Source organism: Phaethon lepturus, unplaced genomic scaffold (genome assembly GCF_000687285.1).
Source record: "Phaethon lepturus isolate BGI_N335 unplaced genomic scaffold, ASM68728v1 scaffold46274, whole genome shotgun sequence".
NCBI classification, from domain to species: Eukaryota; Metazoa; Chordata; class Aves; order Phaethontiformes; family Phaethontidae; genus Phaethon; species Phaethon lepturus.
In genome coordinates this window covers 2987-27305 of record NW_010534869.1, presented here as the reverse complement: position 1 = coordinate 27305, position 24319 = coordinate 2987, and the positions used below count along the sequence as shown (strand labels likewise).

Here is a 24319-nt window from a genome sequence, read left to right as displayed (position 1 = left end):
ACTAGGTGGGTCATCTGGTCATAGAAGGAAATCAGGATGGTAGGTCGTCAATATTTAGAAACTAATTCTAGGTTTTATAGTCAGTTTTATCCTTTCAGCATTAAAATCTAATGTCCAAGGCTATGGGCCTGATTTTTTTTTTCCACAACACTGTGGACTATACAATCATTTACAACTACTGCGGCTGTAAGTTCATTTTCTGTTCACGTCAGTTCAGTTGTGAGGTCACCTTTCTTACATGTGTGTTTTTGTTTCTTAGTTTTTAAATCAAGTTTTGCGCAGAGTTCTTTAAAGTATGTAGATTATCTTTGATATTCTAGCATAAAATTACAATGCTCTTTCCAGGTTGAGGTGGTTGAGGGGGTAGCTGGTGAAGAAGACCATCATGATGAACAGGAAGAACATGGTGAAGAAAATGCTGAAGCAGAAGGCCAGCATGATGAGCACGATGAAGATGGTACGTATAATGTATATCATGCACATTACTGCTTGGATGAACAAACCGTGCATCAAAACCAAAAGGCATCTTTGGAGTCACTAATGATAATGATTTGGGAGGCTTACATGAGTAGAGAGAATCTAAGGCTTTCAGACTGTGCATCTTACAAAAAGAGATTAGTAAAATTATAGATAACTTGTAGTAGGCAAGTACATGAATATTTTTATTTTTCTCTTTTTGCATGAGAAGAAAATGTTAAGGTACCCGAAGGACAAAAAAACCCCAAACCAAATGTTATTATATGCTTGGTTAACAATATCTATTTTACCTTTTGTATTTGCTACTGTAAAATGTTGACATAAACTACTTGAAGGATTAAAAAAATAGCTTAGCTCTTGTATAGCTAATGACAGAGTAGCAGTTATGGTAGATGTGTTCTCAAAAGGGATCTGAATCATGATGAGCTAGTTTTCAAACCAATCACAAAATATTAAATTACAGTTCAGTATTTTGTAGACAAAACTAATCCATTATGTATGAATAGTCTTGCCATTAATATGACTTGTGTTGTATTAGTTAGCTTGGGATTAGATGGCCCAAAGCTATGATTTAAAAAAAAATTATCTTCTCTTTCTGTGCCTTGTGTTTCCAGTCAACCCATTTACAGTACAGGAAATGTGTTTATTCACTTGCTGAGTACTCAGAACACTTAGTTCTCAAAACTGAAACTTCGAAAGGACCTGTATTTTTTAATTACATGTTTTTTCTAAAGTTTTCAGGTGTTCCTTAGATATTAATTTGAAACAGCATATGATTAATTGTCCTCATACATGTGCGTGCAGAGTTGTGGAGTCTTTTGGCTTCAGTGACTAATTCTGAATCCTTAAAGTCTTAATTTTCAGTGTGTGTGTATTGAATATATATGTGCAGTACTGAGTGAGAGGGCTAGGGGTTGCTAATTACTGGAAAATAAGAAAATACGCTCCAAGTATTGCTGCATGTTTGCACTGCTTTTATGACCTCTCCCTGCATATCCATTAACTTCTGTAGTAAGAGGATCAGGGCTTTGTTTTATATGTCTTACATGAGTCACTACAATCATTCTATTTTTTTTGCTTTCTAAGTATGAGATGTTTTGTGTATTGTTTTCCTAGGCAGTGATATGGAGTTGGATTTGCTAGCTGCTGCTGAAACAGAAAGTGACAGTGAGAGTAACCACAGTAATCAGGACAATGCTAGTGGGCGCAGAAGTGTTGTCACTGCAGCTACTGCTGGGTCAGAAGCAGGTATGTCACATTATCCTGTGTTTAATTTAGCTATTTAAATTTAGATATTAGGATTAAGTTGTACAGGAGAAGGAAATGTATTAGTAACTGAATATGGCTTTAAGAAGGGCAGAACTGGCTTCACCTAAAAAGTATTATTCTTTGCCTTTGGATCTGGACTGCATCCAGCACTCCAGAGATATGCTGGAGAAATTACTTCACAACGAGATTGAACAGAGCAAGAATTACCTGGTTATGACATCTTAATGAATACCTTTCTCTTGGAATCTTATCTTCCCTTTCTTTATTTTTTCTCTTCACCCAGCTTCTTCCCTCCCACCTCCACCTTCCCCATCTTTCCTGTTTTTTCCTTTGCTTTTCCTTTGTCTGTAATTGTAAGGTACTGTGCAGACTTTTTGGACAAGGAGATGCGCTAAGATGTGGCCTATCTTTTTTGCTCTTATGGAGCTTCTGTGTGTGTTAGCCAGAGATTACTGTGTACTCTTGTGAAGTTAAATGAAATGTTTTCACTCATTTTTTAGTGTAGAAGTTAGATATGGCTTTAAACAAAACACAAAACCTGACCAATCATTTTAAGGCTTTTTGAAAGCAACTGCTCTACTGTCCAGTTTAGAAGCATAATTTTTGAATTCATTGCCTGGGGGCAGAAACAGTGAAGAATTTTTAAATCAAATTATTTCTTAATTCATCTTTTGAAATTTAAGTAATCTTACTGCTTTTTCGTGAAACCTATGGAAAATTAGCAGTATGTTATCAGGATAATTTATTAAAGATTTTCAATAGTGGTACGTGAACCATTTTAGTAACATGTAGTTTCTTCTCATGGAAGAAGTTTACAACGCTGACACGATACATGTATATGTGGACAGATCTGCAGTTGTCAGTTACTGTTTATTGCTTATTTTCTTAAATAGGAGCTAGCAGTGTTCCAGCATTTTTTTCTGAAGATGACTCTCAATCAAATGATTCCAGTGACTCTGATAGCAGCAGCAGTCAGAGTGATGACATAGAGCAGGAGACCTTCATGCTTGATGAGCCTCTGGAACGAACCACAAATAGCTCACATGCCAATGGTGCTGCCCAAGCTCCCCGTTCCATGCAATGGGCTGTACGTAATACCCAAAACCAGAGGACTACTAGCACTGCTCCTTCTAGTACATCAGCCCCAGCAGGCAAGTCTGAGTAAATTGCACGCATGAATGTCAGTGAACTCTGGCTTTGTTCTTTCCTCTGTTTTTGTTTGTTCTCTTAAGGATGAAATCTTACCTACCTGTCTTAGAAGGACAGTGCTGACCTATCTTGACTGTTCAGTTCTGGTTTTGAATTTAAAAAAGGAAGGATCTGTTGCAGTTGTTAAGAAGATATGTGTATGCTTGCTGTAGCTAGTAATTTTTTGCTAGTTACAGTTGCGATGTCAGTAATGTTTACGAGTTTATTTCTAGAAATGTTCATTATACCAGTCAATACAGCAAATATGTAGCAAAGGTTAAATAAATTCATTAATGTCATACCTTCTTTTATGTTTAGCAAGTTCAGCGGGCTTGATTTACATTGATCCATCAAACCTACGTCGGAGTGGTACCATCAGTACGAGTGCTGCAGCAGCAGCAGCAGCACTTGAAGCCAGCAATGCAAGCAGCTATTTAACGTCTGCAAGCAGTTTAGCAAGAGCATACAGTATTGTGATACGGCAGATATCTGATCTGATGGGTCTGATTCCCAAGTACAATCATTTAGTGTACTCCCAGATCCCAGCTGCAGTGAAGCTGACTTACCAAGATGCAGTTAACTTGCAGGTAAGAACATTCAAATCTCTGTAGAGAAACATAATTTCAATACAGTTGGGGTTTTTTAGGTAAAATCTTAGAATTGTTGAGGTTGAAAGTGACCTCTGAAGATTGTCTAGTCCAAATTCCCTGCAAGGGTCAACAGAAGGCTGCTCAGGACTATGTCCAGTTAGGTTTTGAGTATTTCCAAGAATGAAGACTCCACAACTGCTCTGGGCAACCTGTTAAGTGTTTGACAACTCTCGTAGTAAAAAAGTGTTTTCTTGAGTTCAAATGGAGTTTCGAAGTATTTCAGTTTGTGCCTATTGCCTCTTGTCCACTCACTGGATATCACTGAGAAGAGCCTGGCTCTGTAAACTTTATACCTTTTTATCACATATTTATACACACTGATAAGATCCTCCTGAGTTTGTTTCTTGAATCTAAACTGTCTCAGCTCTCTCAGCGTCTCCTCATATGAGAGGTAGTGTAGGCTGAAGTAGCTGTAGTTACCAATTCCATTAAATTGTTCATATTTTGTATACATAAATTCTTTCAAAAAAGGAATTTCAGTTTATTGCCCTCCACCCCAGCTAAGTCTGACTGGTATCTAATTAATAGTTAAGTCAGGTTTGACTGCTTTGGAGATACTAGTGATCTCTTCTAGAGATCTTTTGCCCTATTCTTTTTGATGTGAACTGTTGAGTCTATAAAAGAAGAAGGTTAGTAAGGGCCAAATAATTAAATAAGATAAAAGATTTGTACAGGTAAATATACTGTTTGCTGTCCCTTCTTTCAGGGACATGATCATCCTTTCCCTGTTACATGCATATTTTTTGGTACAGTGCTCTTGACTGTCAGTTTTTGAAGTATATGTAAAATGCATCTTTAGAGAAAATACATGAAGGGGAAGACTGGTATCTGGCATGTCTAGAAAGAAGTTTCAGAGACTAACTAAACACGGGAGGAACTTCAGTGTGTTCAGAAACTATGTATCAACTTGCATGTGGGCATAGCATGTATAGTGAAATCATCTGTACTGAATTTAGTACAAAAATCAACTGGCAGAATAATACTGCTGCTTTGGGCAGCCCAAGAAGTCAAGTGATGCTGTTTTCTGTTAGTAGTACTGTGTGCTACGATGTGAAAACCGGGTGACAATATATTTACTTATAATTGAGCCATAAAGTATTTCTATGGCTCTGTTTTTCACAGTGCGATGGAAGAAAAAGACTTCAGATTTGGGAGAGGAACTTTACAAAAATATTTGGGGATTAAACACTGGGGGAAATATGCAGAGGAATAAATATGAAAACACAGTTTTATTATGGAGGAGGCTAAAATCAGTTTCTATTCTGTACTGCTCAAATTCTTAGTGGGAAAATATTGTCTCTGCTGAGTAGAGATGTTTTGCAAAGGTTACCTTTTTGCCAGATGAGTGCAGGGGAGAGCTCTCCAGCTGAGGCAGCAAGAGATTTGTATTAGCACATGAAAGCTTGACAGCAGAGGTTTCACTGGGGTACAGAAACAGGGTTGAGACAGTATTTTGTTAGTTTAGTGAATACAAGAACGTTTGAAGTGTGAGGGATGTTTTTGAAGACCAGAATGTAGAGGAATGAAGAAGGCAGACTGTTGGATCAAAAAAACCGCAACAGGTCAATGGGGTTAGCAAACAGCAAGAAAAGCAAGCTCCAGAGCCCGTGTTGGAAACAGGCAAAGAAAAGACTGGACCAGGAGGAGAGATTTATATGCAGACATAGTTCTCTATACAGGTCTTAACTTTGTCATCTTCACTGAGTAGGTTGCAAGGGGTGAAGAGTGGTGAAAGATCTGGCTGGTGGATGCCATAGCAGGATGAGGGCTGTTAAAGCTACTAGGAAGTCAGAAAGTGGACCAAAATCCCCAAGATGTGTGGCACCTGGCAGATGCTGGGTGGTCATAAGGTGGGGAGTAGAAGAGATGCCCAAAAGGGGAAGAGAGGTGGTGAAAATGCTCAACAGACACCAAGGTATTAAGTGATGAGAGCTGCATACCACTACAGTAAATCAGCAGTCTCAATAGAGCTTTTGGAAAATGTTCATTGGTCATTCTTGAGTGTGGTTTTACAGCCTCTTTTGTTTGTAGAGAATCAGGTGTAACTGTTAAAAGCCATGGTGGAGGCTTACGTTGAGATTGCATTCTTATAATCTAGTTCTGTTGTTTGGAAAACTCATTAAATCTCATTTTCTATAGAATTACGTAGAGGAAAAGCTTATTCCTACATGGAATTGGATGGTTAGTATCATGGACTCTACTGAAGCTCAGCTGCGTTATGGTTCTGCATTAGCATCTGCTGGTGATCCTGGGCATCCAAATCATCCTCTCCATGCTTCTCAGAACTCAGCCAGAAGGGAAAGGATGACAGCCCGTGAGGAAGCTAGCTTAAGAACACTCGAGGGAAGAAGGTATGAAAATAGTTTGGCTACTGCATGTGATATGAATTACCAGTTTTACAGTCAAATCTTGTTCGCTGACATTTTAGGAATCTAATTTTGTAACGTAGCAGGGTAGTTACTGTTTTGATTTAAGCTGGCTTCCTGTGTTGTTACTACTATTTGGTTTATTCTGAAGTACTAGATTCATCTCAAGTATTAACTGTTTTTAATATACTGCACCTGAGCCGCTTTTAATAAAGCGTAAAAAAAGTATGATTGTTATCCTTATTATCACACTCTTCTGGGGAGAGGGGGTTGAGTTTTTACATCCATATTTCACATATAGAGACTGATGTGTAAAGGATGCATTCTACTGTGATCCCTAATCTCTCTATATTCAATCCTTTTCTTTCACTAGGCGTGCTACTTTACTCAGTGCCCGTCAGGGAATGATGTCAGCACGTGGTGACTTCCTGAACTACGCGCTGTCTTTGATGCGTTCTCACAATGATGAGCACTCAGATGTTCTTCCTGTTCTAGATGTCTGTTCACTAAAGCACGTAGCATATGTTTTTCAAGCCCTTATTTATTGGATTAAAGCAATGAATCAACAGACAACATTGGATACTCCTCAGCTGGAACGGAAAAGGTACCGACGCTGACTCATAGATACAAAAAGTTTTGCAAAAGTGGCGAATGCCCTTTTGTTTCAGTCATTAGCATTGTTACTCAGCAACTTATATACATATATATCTATATATCTATGTGTGTGTGTAGTAACATGCCTATTATAAAAAGAATATCTGTAATGGTATATAACGTACGTATGTTTGATACACCTGTTGCAGTATCCTGTGGATATTTGAGACTTATCTGATGATTTAAAGCACAGTAGGGAAATCAATAGCTGAAAATGTCCTTAAGTTGAAAATCCCTGCTACTTCAGCTGTAGCATTTTACAAGGTGCATTTATTACTTTTTAAAATGTTGTAAGATTCTTTTATTTTTTTTAGAAGTGCACTTTGATTTGAAATGGCAATTAATGATGATAGAAATGTCCACATACTGGTAGTCTACACCATCTGTTCCTATTTCTTACTAAATTTTGAGTAATGTACCTGAACAGTCCTAGTCAACAGTTAAATAAATGCAAGTCTTTGCCCCTTCCTGCCCCTAACTTTCAATATCACAGGTATTAGGAACCTAACTTTTTCTTTTCTTTACCAATTTAGTAACTGTAAAATACGAGATATTGATATTTTAGATATATATTGGACTGTTGTTTTAGTTCCAATGTTATGTTCAATATATTTTGGTAACGTAAGGCTTGTTATAACCTCAAAATGTATACCAGAGGATGTTGTTGTCAACAGTAGTTTCCTCCCAAGCACGAGATGATTTATTTAATACAGTAACTGATTGAGTTTTTTTGCTGGCCAACTTGAGTAGTTAGAGCTGTGGCTTTAAGCCTTTTTGATGCAATAACGTATTTCTGGAATCTGCTTTGTACCCAAAAATTCACATATTGAAATCCTGTCAAATAACTGTTCATCAAAAAATTGCAAAATTCCCATGAAATGCTTATAAAACTATCAAGGCCTAGACCTTTTCAGTTAAAGGTTAGTGGTTCAAATTGCAGAATCACAGAATCATTAAGGTTTGAAAAGACCTTTAAGATCATCAAGTCCAACCATCAACCCAACACCACTAAGCCTACTAAACCATGTCCTGAAGTGCCACGTGTACACATTTTTTTTTTTTAACACTCCTAGGGATGGTGACTTCACCACCTCCCTGGGCAGCCTGTTCCAGTGTTTGACCACTCTCTCAGGAAAGACATTTTTCCTAATATCCAGTCTAAACCTTCCCTGGTGCAACTTGAGGCCATTTCCTCTCGTCCTATTGCTAGTTACTTGGGAGAAGAGACCAACACCCACCTCACCACAACCCCCTTTCAGGTAGTTGTAGAGAGCAATAAGGTCTCCCCTCAGCCGCCTCTTCTCCAGACTGAACAACCCCAGTTCCCTCAGCCGCTCCTCAGAAGACTTTTTCTCCAAATTCAAACAGTCAGTTGCTTCTGTTAGATGACACTTTAGTAACCTGTATGAAACAAAATTTTATTGATTGTCGTCTAGTTTCAGAACATATTTCACAATGCACAAACTGCTAGGAATGAATACTGATCAAAGTTCTTGATCCTTTGTATAATACAGTGGAATCCATGTCTCTACTGTGCAGCTTGCAGACTTACCTTCTGAAATGTTATCAGTGACATTATTTTTATAAGACTAAGCATATTCTACACCAGTAAATTTTAGAATAGTATTCGTGTATGTATTTCTTCCAGTAATGCAGGGTTGCTAGTTTTTTTTTATATTGACTTTATTTTTCATATATTGTCTTTAAAAATAAGCATACCCATCACTGTCTGAAGCTGTAATTTTTTAGATCAAACTTGGTAGGTGGCCAAATGGCTATAAGGGTAACTGTGCAAGTAATGTCGTGAGTGAATATGTGATGAGGAGTACACTAGAGTTACTTCAAGTTTAGAGTGAGTTTGTTCTAGTTATGTATAGGTCTCCAGTACACTTACTGATTATACTCTTGCTTTATTTGATTGCTACAGGTGTAAATGTTTTGCCTAATGTTTTCTTCAAGAGGATTGACTCTTTCTTTTTCTTCTTTGGTTTTTAAGAACTCGGGAACTTTTGGAACTGGGCCTTGACAATGAAGATTCAGAACATGAAAATGATGATGACACCAATCAAAGTTAGTATACAGAAATACTTCTGTAGTATGCCAAAATGCAACACTTTCTTAGAATTTTTTCCCCTTTAGCTAAGACTTTGAATAAATTTTGCTATTTGTATATGTTCCATTAAATTTGGGCTTTAGAAAGATTTTCTTACCATTGTGACTTTATCACACTTCTCCCATTGCCTGTTCTCGTTTTGGGGCCCTCTTTTTGTCTCCCTTCTCTCTAAACTGCTGAATCTGTGCCCTTACTTACCATTCTCCACAATGACAGAATTTAAAATCTGAATCAGAGTTAAACTGATTTTTTTGATCTGATGAAACTGCAGATGAAAATGGTAGAATGTGTACTCTATACTAAGTACATATAGTGTAGGAGTGCATGTTCAGTAAAGTTAGTTACAGTAAAAAGAATGAAAATGATGACTAAGCAACTTAATAAAAATAGGGGATTTGTGGATGCATCCTGTAGAAGTATTAAATTTGCAGAGATGCTCCCGTAGTCAGAGAGCTAAAAGGGAAGTGTATTAACTTCGGTATTTTACATCCTTTGCTTTTGTAACTAAAAACTGAATTGAAATCTTCTCTGATATTTAGGTGCTACACTCAATGACAAAGATGATGACTCCCTCCCAGCAGAGACTGGCCAAAACCATCCGTTTTTCAGACGATCGGACTCTATGACGTTCCTTGGCTGCATTCCACCCAATCCTTTTGAGGTTCCTCTGGCAGAGGCCATCCCCCTGGCAGACCAGCCCCATCTATTACAGGTGACATCAGAGATGGTGTTCTGGAAGAAAACTGCAGTTCGGTTTTTCATTTCTAACTGAAGTATATTATTTACCCAGAATGCTTCTATTAATTTTCAGCCAAATGCTCGCAAAGAAGATCTGTTTGGCCGACCAAGTCAGGGTCTGTATTCATCTTCTGCCAACAGCGGGAAGTGCTTAATGGAAGTTACAGTGGATAGAAACTGCCTTGAGGTAGATTTAAAGGTTTTATTATTTTAAACAGTGGGGTAATTTAACCTAATACCTTAATTCTTTAAAAAGACACTGTAATGTTTTCTGAGAGAATTTTAAGTAGCTTTCAGAATGATAATTTAAAAGCCAAGTAAGTGTGAAGACTTGGACTTTTTATGAAAAATAATATGCTTTTTTTTAATGCAGGAACTTTTACGATTACTGATTTATAGTGGATTTCAGGCAATATTTTTAAAGGCCTGAAATATTTTTAAAGGCTGCAGTACAGTTTGGAGTTAATTTTGAAATGCCAATTATGTAATTATTTGTGATAAAAAGAATTAAATCTCCCTATAGCCCAGTAGATTTGACTTGCCTATAGACTGGGCATTAAATGGCAAGCATATGAAATGCAAACGTAAAGTGGAAAAATGTTGGTTGTTTTTTTTTTGTTGAAATAATTGACGTTACTGTGTTTTAACAGGAAAATTATAGTGCTCACTTTCATGTGGTTTGAAAATTAATTAAGTGTGTGTGTGTATATATGTTTCTCCTGAAAAAGCCTTCTAGACTGCTTTGAAAGTGCAATTAAATTTTACTTCTCCTTGTTTAGGTTCTTCCAACTAAAATGTCTTATGCAGCCAACTTAAAAAATGTTATGAGCATGCAAAATCGGCAAAAGAAGGAAGGGGAGGAACAAAATGTGCCTACAGAAGAATCTGAGAGTTCAAAGCCAGGGCCTTCAGCTCATGATCTTGCAGCACAACTGAAAAGCAGCTTGTTGGCAGAGATAGGATTGACAGAAAGTGAAGGGCCACCCCTCACATCTTTCAGGTAGTTTGAGTTAAAAATTACTCAGTGAAATATTTCTGAACCAATAAAAGGATATTTGGGACTCTGCAAAGTCTTTTTATATTAAAATGGGTAGCTTACTTTAGTTTGCATTTGGAGTTTGTGTTGGATAGTTTTTAAAATGAACAGTTGAACAGTCTTCAAAGAGGTCTGTGCAAACTGTAGTAAAATTCCTTTACTACCTGACTTCCTGCTACAGACCTACTATGATGTCCTGGGTAGCTAAGTTTAAAAATTGGAATTGACAGCTTGCTATCTGTGCCTGGTAATACTGACTGCACTTTATGCAGTTCAGAATTGAACTGCCCTCACTTTGAATTACAGCTTCTTTTAAACAGTGAATTCCATATAGCAGTGAAGTTACGTGCTTTGAGAGTAATTTCTCTTTGGAAGCAATACTTGTGTTTCAGCTGAAACTAAACAGTTTCATGTGCTTTCTTCCACAAACTTACTGTACTGTGTTGTTGATCAGAAAAAAAGAACTTACTTGAAAGCAGAGAGTAAGAAAAAGCAGAATTACACACAATGTGTCTGAAATTTAACTTGACTTTGCTTATGTCTCATTTTTTTTCTCTCCTTCTGTCAGGCCACAGTGTAGCTTCATGGGCATGGTTATATCTCATGACATGTTGCTGGGACGTTGGCGCCTTTCTTTAGAGTTGTTTGGTAGGGTATTCATGGAAGATGTTGGAGCAGAGCCTGGATCGGTATGTATTTCCCAGTGTGAGGACAGTTTCTTTTACAACTAAATTGTGAACCTCCCTCATCATTCTAATTTTTGTTTGTTTTGTGGTTTGTTTTTTTTTTTAATTTTATTTTTTTATTTTAAGATCTTGACTGAATTAGGTGGCTTTGAAGTAAAGGAATCCAAATTCCGCAGGGAGATGGAAAAACTTAGAAACCAGCAATCCAGGGATTTAACGTTGGAGGTAAAAAATGTTAGTTTATCTTCTGAATTTGTTTTCATTAAAAATTGAATTATAGCACATTGCAACAACTTGATAGGAGAAGTTGTATTTCAGAGTCTGCAAGCAGGTGTCTTAAACCTTACTTTGTGAACTATGTTGCAGTTACTGTGTAATTTTTCATAGTCTAATTGATATTTTCTGAGTCTATGCAGAAGTGTCCAGAAACTTCTTGTGAAGCCGAAATTCTTTTGGTATGATGATTGGTAAAGAAAAGAAAACTTTTCTGTGTTTTTACTAGGTTGATCGAGACCGAGATCTTCTAATTCAGCAGACCATGAGGCAGCTCAACAATCATTTTGGTCGCAGGTGTGCTACCACTCCGATGGCTGTACACAGAGTAAAAGTTACTTTTAAGGATGAGCCAGGAGAAGGCAGCGGTGTAGCACGAAGCTTTTACACTGCTATTGCACAGGCTTTTCTGTCAAATGAGAAACTGCCAAATCTAGATTGTATTCAGAATGCCAACAAGGGTACCCATACAAGTAAGTGACGCACAGCAGTTAATATACAGATAACATTCATAAAAGCCTTGGATGCTTTTTTACACTGAAATACTGGGCACCGTCTCAGATTTCTCTTGTTAGCTCAGCACAGGAACTGTGAAAATTGTGCATGTTACTTCTCTGAGGCAAGGAAGGGGCTTTTTTCCTGCTTTTAGAAACAGGAAACTCTTGTTTTTCTCAAAACAAGAGTCTGCTGTAGATGCTCTCAGCTTTTTTGAGCGTCTTCCTCTCCAGTAGGTGGTAGTAATTATGAAGATTTTAGCTAGTAAGAGCTTATATATTTTAATATTACTGCTCTGTCTGTTTGGTCACAAATACATTTTAATGTTTTTGAAAGCATATATAAACTCTTGAAGTATTCTGGCATTTGTAAGTTGGTACAAACACTTCAGGTTCCTTTCTTAAGTTTGGCTGAACCCCAGTAGCTACTTTAAGTGATGTGGTTCTGTCTCATTGGTGTCTTTCAAGCTATCTTCCAAAACTGTGTCATCCTTACACTGAGACTTAGGTAGGAGAGAGAAATATAAAGATATTTAAGCTTATGAGGTTTGTTCCCCTTCAGGTCTGATGCAGAGATTGCGAAATAGGGGAGAGAGAGATCGGGAAAGGGAGCGAGAGAGAGAAATGCGGAGAAGTAGTGGCTTACGAGCTGGTTCTCGGAGAGATAGGGATAGGTAAGTGATATATTTTTAATTTGTTGGACATACTTTGTCAAATAGAATAATTGCCTCGGTTATCGTCAGGAAAGATACTTTTACTTCCTCAAAGGTGTCTTTTTCACCTTCAGGAGCAATTTACAGGGTAATTTCTTGAAAATCAACATATACTTTAATTCTTTAAAGAATAAGTATGCTTGCTTTAGCATTGATTATGTCTCAACCATATGCCATCAATCTCTCTTGCTAAAAGAATGAAAAAATCTTCTGTACTAGAATAAAAATGTGAGGTGGTTTAGAAACACCATTGCTGTTGGTGGCATGTCTGACTGCTGTATCCAAAATACTAGTAGTATTAAAATCTCTGGTTCCTTTTGATTCTCTGATTCTGAATCATTCTCTCCAAGCAGCTATGAGCAACACTACTATTCCAGCATAAAAGCTAATGCTATTTTGAATCTGTGTGCACACAATACTGCTCCAGAGGAATTTCACATATTTCCTCTGAAATGAGTACAAACTGCTCTAATTTTCTTAAGGGACTTTAGAAGACAACTTTCCATTGACACACGGCCTTTTAGACCAGCGTCAGAAGGAAATCCTAGCGATGACCCTGACCCTCTTCCAGCACACAGACAAGCCCTTGGAGAAAGGCTGTACCCTCGAGTGCAAGCAATGCAACCAGTAAGACTTACTTATCTAATGCACTTAATGATACATCGTTTTTGTCATCTTCTAATTAAAAAATTAATCTATTTGTTTATTATTGTACAACATAACAAACTATTTGAACATGTAGGGCTGTTCTTATATTTTTGTAATTTTCTCAAGTTTTTGTTTCTGTAATTTGTCATTTAGCTTAGGAGGTATGTTGTAATGCATTCTATATTTAAAATATTAAAAGTTTCATGAAATCATATTTGAAAAGGAGAAAGCTGGAAGAGAACAGTAAGACATATCATTTTTTTATCCCCAGGCATTTGCGAGTAAAATCACAGGAATGTTGTTGGAATTGTCCCCTGCTCAGCTGCTTCTGTTACTAGCTAGTGAAGATTCCCTTAGAGCAAGAGTTGATGAAGCAATGGAACTTATTATTGCACATGGCAGGTAAAGTATCAAGGATTTGGATAAGAAATGAAAACTGATTTTGTGGGCAAAGCAGATGTACTGTGCAACATCTAACTCTGATACATGCAACCTATTCATTGCTTTGTTCTAGATATTTTTCTTTGGACAAGTGACTTACTGACTTCGGTTTAATCTCATCTGTTTGGTTTCAGAATATGACAATTCCTTATTGTGAAATTAAATCTGCCTTTTTTTTCTCTCCCCTTGTCAAGGGAGAATGGTGCTGACAGTATATTGGATCTTGGATTGCTAGACTCTTCAGATAAAGTGCAGGTAATGAACAGTTGCACAAATTAAATTTACTTAAGATCCAGTTGTATCAGTTAATTTTAAAAACCTTCCTTTATCACGCAGGAATTATCTTGTGGAGTTATCTTTTTTTTTAAATTTCTTTTTTTCTCTTGAAAAGATTAAGCAGTAATTACTCAAAAGTAGAAACTGTTGCCATTAGGAAATATCATGGAAATTCTTAACCAATGGAACTTGAATCTTTGGGCCTAGTAGCAAATAGCTTGTTCACATGTGTCTGTAACTAGAAGTATGTTTGTTAATTGCTGTTCTGATTTTCAAAACAGGAAAATAGAAAGCGACATGGTTCCAGCCGCAGTGTAGTAGACATGGAATTAGATGATACAGATGATGGGGATGATAATGCACCACTTTTCTACCAACCCGGAAAACGAGGTTTTTATACACCGAGACCTGGTAAAAACACAGAAGCAAGGCTGAATTGTTTCAGAAACATTGGCAGGTATGCTACTATTAGCTTTCTAGCCTGAAACAATGTAGAAGATGAACATACAAAATACCAGGGAGAGTCCAGGCTGCAAAAAGGTTTTTTTATTACTCTTATGCTCGGTATTTCTCACCTGGAGCTAAATAGTGGAAAATGTGCACACGTCAACTTGAGGTTTCTTTTCCTGTTAAATTTTTGTTTTTATCTTTTTTACAATTTGGAAGTTTTATACTGCAGGAAATATTTTTTTGAAATTATATATGTCCGTGATTTTCTTTTGGGGATTGATAGGGCTGGAAAGCTAGCTGCTGCTTGGTTCTTAGAATATTTTGACTTTTTTGATGTGAGTTTGCTGAAAGATCTCCCATGTAATTTCTGTCATACCAAAACAAAACACAAACATTTATTTTCAGAATCCTAGGATTGTGCTTGTTGCAGAATGAACTGTGCCCCATCACGTTAAATAGACACGTAATCAAAGTTCTTCTTGGCAGAAAGGTAAGTTGAACATAGAAATTTGAATTTCCTTTAACTACATAAAATCTCATCTTTAAAACCCTTTTTTTTCCTCTAACATGCATCTATTGACTTAACAGTTGATACTGGAACTGCAAGGGTGCCTTTAAATTTAAATTGAGGAGTATTAATTTTTTTATTTCCTGGATTTTGAGCTGAGTAGATGTACTAGAATTCAGGTATTTGACTAAGATGGAATGGTTTGTAATAGGTTAGCCATTGACTCTCTTCAGAAACAGCTTACTGTCTCCCCTTTTTCTCTTCCTGAGACTGAAGACTCAAAAGAGATACACAGTACTAGGCAATAGCATCCCGGCTTACCGAAAAGCATTTTCTATGGTATTTGAGAGAACTCATTGAATTGAACTGTAATTAAAATTCTGACTCTGGTGTAGGTATAATTTTATTCAGAGCAATCATCACCTAAACTTTTTGCAAAAATGCTTCCCCACCCCAATAAACACTAATTATGTACTGCACATTTCATGCATTAGTCAGTAGCATTCTAAGTTCTGTCTGGTGCAACAAACTTACACCAAGGTTTGTTATGGCTGGTCTTTCCTTAAAAACAGTGTTGATCACATAATCAGTTATCCAACATAGATATGATCTTTAATGAAAAAGGGTTAATGGCAGAGAGATATGTGTCCAAATATCCCCCGATATCTTGCAAGAGAGATTCCCTTCTAATTCTTTTCTTCAGGTTTATTCTTCTTCACTGTGTATTCCTTCTAGTTAAAAGTTGGATATGTCAAAGAATATTTTAGTTAGGTTTAGTTTAGTTTAGTTTGTAGATGACTTTTCTCCAGGATGATAAAGAACAAAGAAGCAAGGAACTATAGAAAACAGCAAGAAGTAGACATTGGTATTTGAATTGTTGCAGACTGTGATATGGAGCTACTGGGCCATCAGTCATTCAAATGTGTGTATATATAGCAGCAGTATGTATGTGTTTAAGTGGAGGGGAACTTCCAGCATTTTGGAGCACTGGTGCAAATTGTTTCCAACTTCAGTCAAGCTCCATCAAATCTCTGTTGATCTAGGTGGTATGTAGAAGAATTTGTTTAAAAAAGCCCTACAAATTTTCTTTATAACCTCTATACCCTTAATAGGGTAAGGAAAGGCTTTGCAGGTTTATCTTTACATTCTGCTAATGCATTTCAGTTGAGTATTCTAATATACCTTCAAAAGCCAGCTGAAAATAGGAGTTAGACTGCCTATATCTCCAAGTGTTTGTATGCTTTGTTACATGGGTTATGCACTGCTATATGCTAGTGCATAGATTAAGCACAGATCGTGTAATTTTGAATATATTCTTAAACAACTGCTATGTTTCAAACAACTTTTTAAAATTTTTTTTTAATAGGTAAACTGGCATGACTTTGCTTTTTTTGATCCGGTTATGTATGAAAGCCTTCGGCAACTTATCCTGGCTTCCCAGAGTACAGATGCTGATGCAGTGTTTGCAGCAATGGACTTAGCCTTTGCAATAGACCTGTGTAAGGAGGAGGGTGGAGGGCAGGTAAGCACAGCTAAACCTGTGTCTCTGTAGTTTGAGAATTTGACACTTTATGCATGTTGTAATGTACACATACTCCATGCTTTTCTCAAATGGCAAAGATAATGTTGTACTCTTCCTAGATTCAAATACAGTGTTCTCCTTTAAACATTGAAATGTGGGGTTTTTACCTTGGAGGTGATGTAGAGTCTACCATAAAGCTTGGATAGCACAGTCAATCCTAGGGAATCTTTAAAGCTAGCCTGTAGTAGTGAGTTTTGCTTGTTTTTAGAGGGATGTTGAGCAATAAATACGTTGAGCACTGTGCAGCATACTATGGCTGTTATAATAATCTCATTTCCTTTTTTCTTTTTTTTTTTCCTTCCTCCTTCTTTTTAAATGATCCTTGTTACTTTGCTGTAGGTTGAACTTATTTCCAATGGTGTAAATATACCAGTCACTCCTCAGAATGTATATGAGTATGTCCGGAAATACGCAGAACACCGAATGTTGGTAGTAGCAGAACAGCCTCTACATGTAAGTCTTTGGTGGTGGGTGTTGTTTTTTTTTGTTGTTGTTGTTTTTTTGGTTTTTTTAAAGTCTGTAAGACTAATCTGTTAGTTAATTCTTTTCCTGATTATGGTATTGCTATTCAGGTTTCTTTTTTAAGTATTGACAGCTTGATTAATAATATTTCATTTTCTAATTTTTTTGTAATTGTATAGCTGTTAACGCAGTACTGTGAAGACTGAGTACTTTGAGCAATTTCTCTTTTTTTTTAATAGAAAGATAATTTCTTTGAAACTTGATCTCATTGGTTAAGCATATATGTTCATTTATTGAGCTCAAATGGCATGTGTCCTGTTGCAATTTTTGCTTTGCATTTAGCAGCTATTTTGTTCTAATAATCTGTCACCTTTGATTTGTTTAGCTTTATACAAAGATTAAAAAGACATTTCAAAATATTTACATAATCACCTTGAACTTCTGACTTGTGTCCTTGTTTTTAAAGGAAAAATCAGTTATGAAACATAGAACTTTGTTCTTATTTTACTAGCCTGGCAAGAAACCTAGCAATTGACTAGAAAATATTAAAAGTACTTTGGTTTTTGAAGTCCTTTTTAAATAAAAGTTATGGAATAATATATTTTTGTAAAGAGTTAATGAAAACCCAGTACTTAGAACCACTTACTCTGTCATATGATATTACATCTAAACTTGGTCATTTCTGCTGACTGTGGTTTCCTGCTGCACTTCTGAGATATGCTAGCAGATTGCTAGATTACCTCTGTGCAGTTTAAGTCCAAAATTCTCACAGAAGGAAGATGTTCCTGCAATTAAGCTACTTGATCTCCATGTCTGCCTGTATTAATAGTTTGACTTGTTTATTTTAAGAGTTGAAAACCATAACATTTGTATTAATTTTGGTGTTTACTAAAACAAATTTATTCATGTCCTTCCATTTTGAAAATGGAATTTCTGATTTTTTTCAGGATATTGCTTACTTACATGTGTGTGTATAACATTTTTAAAGCAGAGATGGCATGTGAGTGTCTGAGGAAGCAATGTAGAATTAACATGCAAGATGTGTTTTTCATAATTCTTATCAGATTCAGTGTAGCTCAGCAGAATACCTGAGCTTTTTAGCGTTAAGAGAATGCGTTTGCTTCTGCTCCTGGTGAAATACTAGTTCAAACCATTACTGCTTTCTTTAGCAATAGTAGGTGGGGTTTAACAGATTGGTGCAGTTCTTTGTTTCAGAGTATTTGCATCTCAGATGGTAAAGCTTTGAAAGAAAAGAACAGCTAGGAGAATAATGAATTTTGAGCTAATAGGGGATTTCACATGGAACTTTTCACTAATGCATTTAAAGTCAATCTGAAAGTGATAGGCTATAATGTCAATCTTGTGATTTTCACTTAAGGCAATGAGGAAGGGTCTCCTGGATGTACTTCCAAAGAATTCATTAGAAGATTTGACAGCAGAAGATTTCAGGCTTTTGGTAAATGGCTGTGGTGAAGTAAATGTGCAAATGCTAATCAGCTTTACCTCTTTCAATGATGAGTCAGGTATGAAATAACTTGGTCATTCAGAAACAGAGTTGCAAGGGTAACTTAACACTGTTTGTTCTGTGTAGAGTCTCTCTTTGTTTCTCTGCAGAGTTACCAGCATTAAACTTAAACTGCCCTTTCTAATTTGACATCAGTTAATAAGTCACTGAAAGTCCTGATAAAATTATTACTATGTTTTTTACGTACCTTTGAAAATGTTTACCTTCAGCTGGGGGGAAGCACATTTACCAACTTTGCTGTCACTTGATGTTAAGTAGAAGGATTGCATTATTGGTAGCATATCTTTCCTTCTGAAAGTTCTGACCTGACTTTAGAAATATAAATGTGATTAAGGCAGTCTAATATTTCTTACATAATTTTTAAACTATATTTAGCTGTTGTTAGTCTTTTGGGGAGGGAGAGGGTGGGAGTTGTACTGAGGTATGTCAGACTTAATCTTTTCATTCAGAAGTATGTGTATTAGTTTTGAAATTACTGGTGTCTCCAATATCAGGACTTTATGAATGAGATTGTAGCTGAGATCCAATTTGCAGTACATGTAAAACAAACCTCTTAATATTTATTGTACCAGCTGAATTATATATCTTTTTTTTTTTATTTCACACAGGAGAAAATGCTGAGAAGCTTTTGCAATTCAAGCGTTGGTTTTGGTCCATAGTTGAGAAGATGAGTATGACAGAAAGACAAGATCTAGTAAGTTGTCCATTCCCAGTGGAAACATGCAGAAGAACTGGGATAACTTTGGCATCCTTACTGTTTTTAACTGTGTCCACCTGCAGAGACTTTGTATGTGAAGAGTTAAAGTAGCATAGCAGGGTAGTAGGGTTTGATTAGACTTTCAGTTCTGGAATCATCAGGTGTGAATCCTAGACCTTCCCGTAACTGAAAGTAAGCGTGGTGTGTCGTTACCCACATTCCCAGGTCTCTTCTGGAAGCACAGTTACAATCTCTGTGCAGTTGTTCTTAAGCTGTGTAACTGTGGTTAGTCAACTGTTGTGGGCTAGTAGGGCTTGAGGTTGAGTTCTCTTCCTGGATCATGGCTTCTGTGTGTCCTGAGGGCAACATCTGTGTCCTCTCCGTGAGAAACAGTAATGATACCATCTCCTTCTCAAAGCCCTTTAGGAATAGCTGATGAGAAACATGAAAGAACTGTTCAGGAGGTTTCATTTTGGAAAATTTGCCTGTAAATTGTGTTCCTTGTATGCTTCTTAAAACTATTCTTTTTTCACATTCTACTACTGAAGGTACTATCTTTCCTTTACGGTTTGCTAAAAGGAAACAAGGACTAATCTGAAAAGCAGAAAATGCAGAGTATATTTGTTAAGAAATATCTATGGTTACACTTTGGTAGTGACTCTGCTCTGCAAGTCAGTATTTCACACTTGAGATAATAAACCAAATATTCACTGTTGCTGCCTTTTTCTTGTGCAAATACTATATTGTGTAGTCACCAACTGGTTTGTGAGAGATTTCTGATGCATTTTGTATTGATGGCAGTCACCGTCTTCCAAGATAGATTTGGGGACATCTCATTTACTGAGGATTTGTTGATACAGGATCATTTTGAGTGCTGCTTTTACCAGTTTTTAACAGAAGTATATAATATAATGAGCAGTTGAGGAAAGGAAGTGAAGGAAGCTACTACACAAGCATGTAGCGTGACCATTGAGTTTAGTTGGCCTAGTGAACAGAATATAGTATGATCAAACTTTCTGTGACTGTGCAGTTCTTCTTTAACCTGTCCCTACACAACACGTAGGCATTATGAATTTTAGCCTTGTACAGCAAAATTTTAAATGCCATCTTCTTTTTTCAGGTTTACTTTTGGACCTCAAGTCCATCATTGCCTGCCAGTGAGGAGGGATTCCAGCCTATGCCATCAATCACAATAAGACCACCAGATGACCAACATCTTCCTACAGCAAACACTTGTATTTCTCGCCTTTATGTCCCACTCTATTCCTCTAAGCAGATTTTGAAACAGAAATTGTTACTCGCCATTAAGACCAAGAATTTTGGTTTTGTGTAGAGTATAAAAAGTGTGTATTGCTGTGTAATATTACTAGCTAAGTTTTGTAGATTTTTCCATTTGTCTATAAAAGTTTATGAAAGTTAATGCTGTCATACCCCTGGTGGTACTTTAAAGATTTAAATGCAAACATTCCTGTACTAAATTTGTAACGTAAAGGCCTAAGGAGCACTGGCAATATCTGATTGCAACAGTTTGCTAGTCAATAATTCCTTTGCCTAACCCCAGCCAAAGATGACAGCAGAACAATATAATTTACACTGTGATTTATCTTTTTGCTGAGGGAAAATATGTAAAATGTTCAGAAAATTCACTGCTGCCTTTGTGGAAAGTGTTTCAGCAAAGGTTCTTGTATAGAGGGAGTAGGGAATTTCAAAATAAAAAATTAAGTATGTTCTGTGTTTTATTTTAACTTTTCTTATGGTGTTTAATTTGTGGTTGGCTGCAGTTGTGTATCATGTATATTGAACTTGTAAAAAGTTCCTGACAGCTCAGATCCCAGAGTTGGGATCGTTCACTTATGAAACCACTTTCATTGCAATTTTTGTTCCGATTGCATTGAACTCTGGCGCATCAGATACCGTCACTAATATTTTGCATGTAATCTGTACCTTTAGTGTTTTTCGGGTTTTGGTTGGGTTTTTGGTTTTTTTTTTGTACATATGATGAGGCCAATGCACAGTATTTCATAGTTCACAATCAACATTTTTGTATCCCTGTTTCAGTGAACAGACAGTCAGGAGATTGTTCCACTACTAGTTCTAACCTGAAACTTGTACTACGTTATCTAACTATGTAAACTCAGCCTGGGCACTTTCTGGTAACTGTAAAATGTTTATAAGATCATGATTATTGAAGATACATTTTGGAAAACTTTAATGTTCGTGAGCAGCTTAACTTCTTTTGTATCTAGCCTTTTTTTAAGTATCTTGTTACAGTTTTTTAATAAAGAAATTACAGACAAAATACCAAGTCATACTGAAGAAACAATAGTTTTTATTTATTTAGCCATTTCTACTTCAGCTAACGGCATACACTAAACATAGTTGTTCATTAAAAATCTGAATTTTGTAACTGAAAAATTGACCTGCAGAAGACATTCAGCCCACATTTTACAGTTAGCAGAGAATCCTGAATGAAACAGGCCAGGCAACCCCTTCTTTTCACAGAATTGGTTTGAAGGGAAAGTGGCTTGTTCTGAAAAATCTCAAGGTAATTAGGTTAGCATAAAATTCTCAAACTGCATTGTAGTGGGTTCTACTGTATGTTCACTTTTAAAGTCGTTGGTTGCTTTTGGGGAGGGCAGTCTTTGACCGTAACCTAGGACTTGTTCTTCCCTAATGCTTGAAAGATTTTTTGAGAGTTAGGAAGTGATTAATAAAGGAAGGAGGAGCTACTTCTGTGTCAGAACAAATTTCTGAAAGCTTAGCAGGCTGAAGTATTGAAGGTTAAGAGCTTTTTGTGGTGGTGATGTTCTCCCTCTTTCTTGCTTCTCCAAACCTTCAGTCCATGTTAGTGTTCTGGGGTTTTTTTCCTTCCTTTTGTTGGGAAGAGCTAAACTAACGTTCCGTCAAAATCTGAGTGGAATTCATTTTTGCCAGAGCTCCACTGGGTTTTCCTTTCTGTCAGCTAGTTGAGGATGACCAGAAGTTATCTACAGCTGTGATTTTCAAAAAAGCCTCTGTTTTCATCGTTGATTTAATTGCTAGAGGTATGGAGGACAGTTGAAATCAGAAATTCTGATCACCAGTTGCCAAACTGTTGTTTTCTCAATAAGGGTGACTGGTTTAGGCTTGTGTAGTTAAACTGCAGATAAAACAAGTAAACAGATGTAGAATTATTTCTGCAGGTACTAATACTTCCTAAATCAATCATCCTAGAAAAGGATAGTTTCAATGTAGGAGGATTGGAGTCTGTTCTGGATTTCTTGTTGTGACCTCCAGAGTATCTTAAGTTCAAAACTGTATCAGACTTTACTATGCTAGTATCAATGAAAAATAAAAAGCAGTACAGCTACACAAGTCTAGATATAGGTGTATTAGCATAGAGAAAATTTATACTGGTATGGCTGTTCTCATAGGAGGATAGTTGCAAAGGTACAAAGCAACATATACTTTATGCCTGGATTCTAACTGGTGTAATTACTTCCACTACCAAAAATGCCTCTAACTGAAATGTGTAAAGTTAGTAGAAAGCAACAACAGAAACTGTTTAGAATAGGCATCAAATCTACAGTCTGTAAAATAAAGCTCCCTCCCTCACAAAGCTTTGTGAGACTTGATGTATTACAAAGTATCCAAGGCCCTTGGATGAAAGGCCATATATAAATGTAAAATACTGTGTGTATATATATATATGTATTGTGTGTATATGTATATAAGTGTATGTGTATGTATAACATATAAATATATGTTATATGTATATATATTTCTGTATATAGCTTAAACATTTTTTTAAGTCCTGTAATGTATAGCTAGACAAAAATAATGCAGATAACTCACAGTAGCTCACCATATATACACACACAAGGTATTCTGATAAGTGGAGAGGGAATCTAGAATGATTTATGCTGTCGTCATTGACTTGAAATGTGTATGTAGCTTTATAAATAGCTTTTTTCCTCTGTATGGTATATTTAAACTATATCAAGATTTTAATAAGAAAAATGTTTATTAAAATCATACACCTCATCTCCCTTTGACTTAAGCCCTTCTGTTAGTTCACTTTTAAGATGTGGTAGAGAAACTAGTTAAGGGAAAATTCTGTAATGTTTACATTTTTAAATAGTCCAAATCCTTAGCTGTTCGTAACTGCTGAAACAGGAGGTAAAGGTAGCTACTAATAAAGCGTTACTACCACCTACTGCACTAGTTCCTATTCTGAATCTAGGGAAAACCAACACCTTAGTGCTAACTTCCATGGCTAATTCTCAGCGTTGGTTTCTGTTCCCTAGGTAACTGTATTCAGCACAGAAGGCAAATCGCTTTCTTCATCTTTCTTAAGTTTCCCAGAAGTGAAAAATTGTACAGACTCGTCTTCAAGTGGCCTTTCCGACCTGTGTGGTTTGGGAGTGACCTTTCTTTCCTGCAAGTTAGTCATTTGGTCATTAGATCTCATGCAGTGAAAAAGCTGTAAACTGGCAAATTTGTGAATCAAAAGCAATACCCTTCTTGTACAGCGGCAGTCATTCAGGGAGGCAGAGGAAAGGAAATTTCTCTAATCTCTTAACCTACATTTGTCTTTGCACAAGTTGCCCGATTGTGTACAGACCTGCTTCTGAAAGTTTAGTTCCACGTGTGCATCCAAAGAGAAGCGCATAGAGAGCCGGGCATGAACCGTCCCTCAGTCGCTGGCGGGCAGTGGGAGAAGTACCCCGGTCACCACCCACGCCTCCCTTGCCCTTCACCATTCAGCACACCTCATCGTCATTCTTAACGCCACGTGAAAGACTGTTAGAAGTAGGTTAGTAATAAGCTCCTCTGGGGAAGCTTACTGCTCTTCTCCTTTAAATCCCTTTTTATAGTGTCCTTAACAACCTGTGGATCATGTCTCTGTGTGTGAATCTGTAAATGCCATTCTGAGCTTTTCCTGTGTCTATATCTTCGCTTCATTGACACTTGCATTTCTCTGGCTTCCTCTCTCTAGGCCAAACTACAGATACCTAGCTTAGCAGCTCTGAATGCCCTTTCTCTTTTCGAGCTTCGTACGGTTTCACCATTTTACATTCTGTTCAGTCTGCC

The 24319-nt window shown here is 36.8% G+C and overlaps 1 protein-coding gene across 1 annotated transcript; it reads left to right on the top strand.

Annotated features, from left to right (window-relative positions):
* Positions 1 to 345: 345 nt before the first annotated feature.
* UBR5 (ubiquitin protein ligase E3 component n-recognin 5) lies at positions 346 to 21551 on the top strand (the record flags this gene model as incomplete). The annotated part of the gene is made up of 24 exons (XM_010285634.1): positions 346 to 457; positions 1594 to 1725; positions 2640 to 2897; positions 3253 to 3521; positions 5724 to 5935; positions 6324 to 6554; positions 8601 to 8674; positions 9257 to 9429; positions 9529 to 9642; positions 10235 to 10455; positions 11060 to 11180; positions 11304 to 11402; positions 11680 to 11923; positions 12507 to 12618; positions 13140 to 13284; positions 13577 to 13707; positions 13941 to 14001; positions 14304 to 14479; positions 14878 to 14962; positions 16347 to 16502; positions 16902 to 17015; positions 18403 to 18547; positions 19158 to 19243; positions 20367 to 21551. Coding segments are annotated over 24 exons (3684 nt in total), but the record flags the coding sequence as incomplete, so codon positions are not given.
* Between the last annotated feature and the right edge of the window lie 2768 nt (positions 21552 to 24319).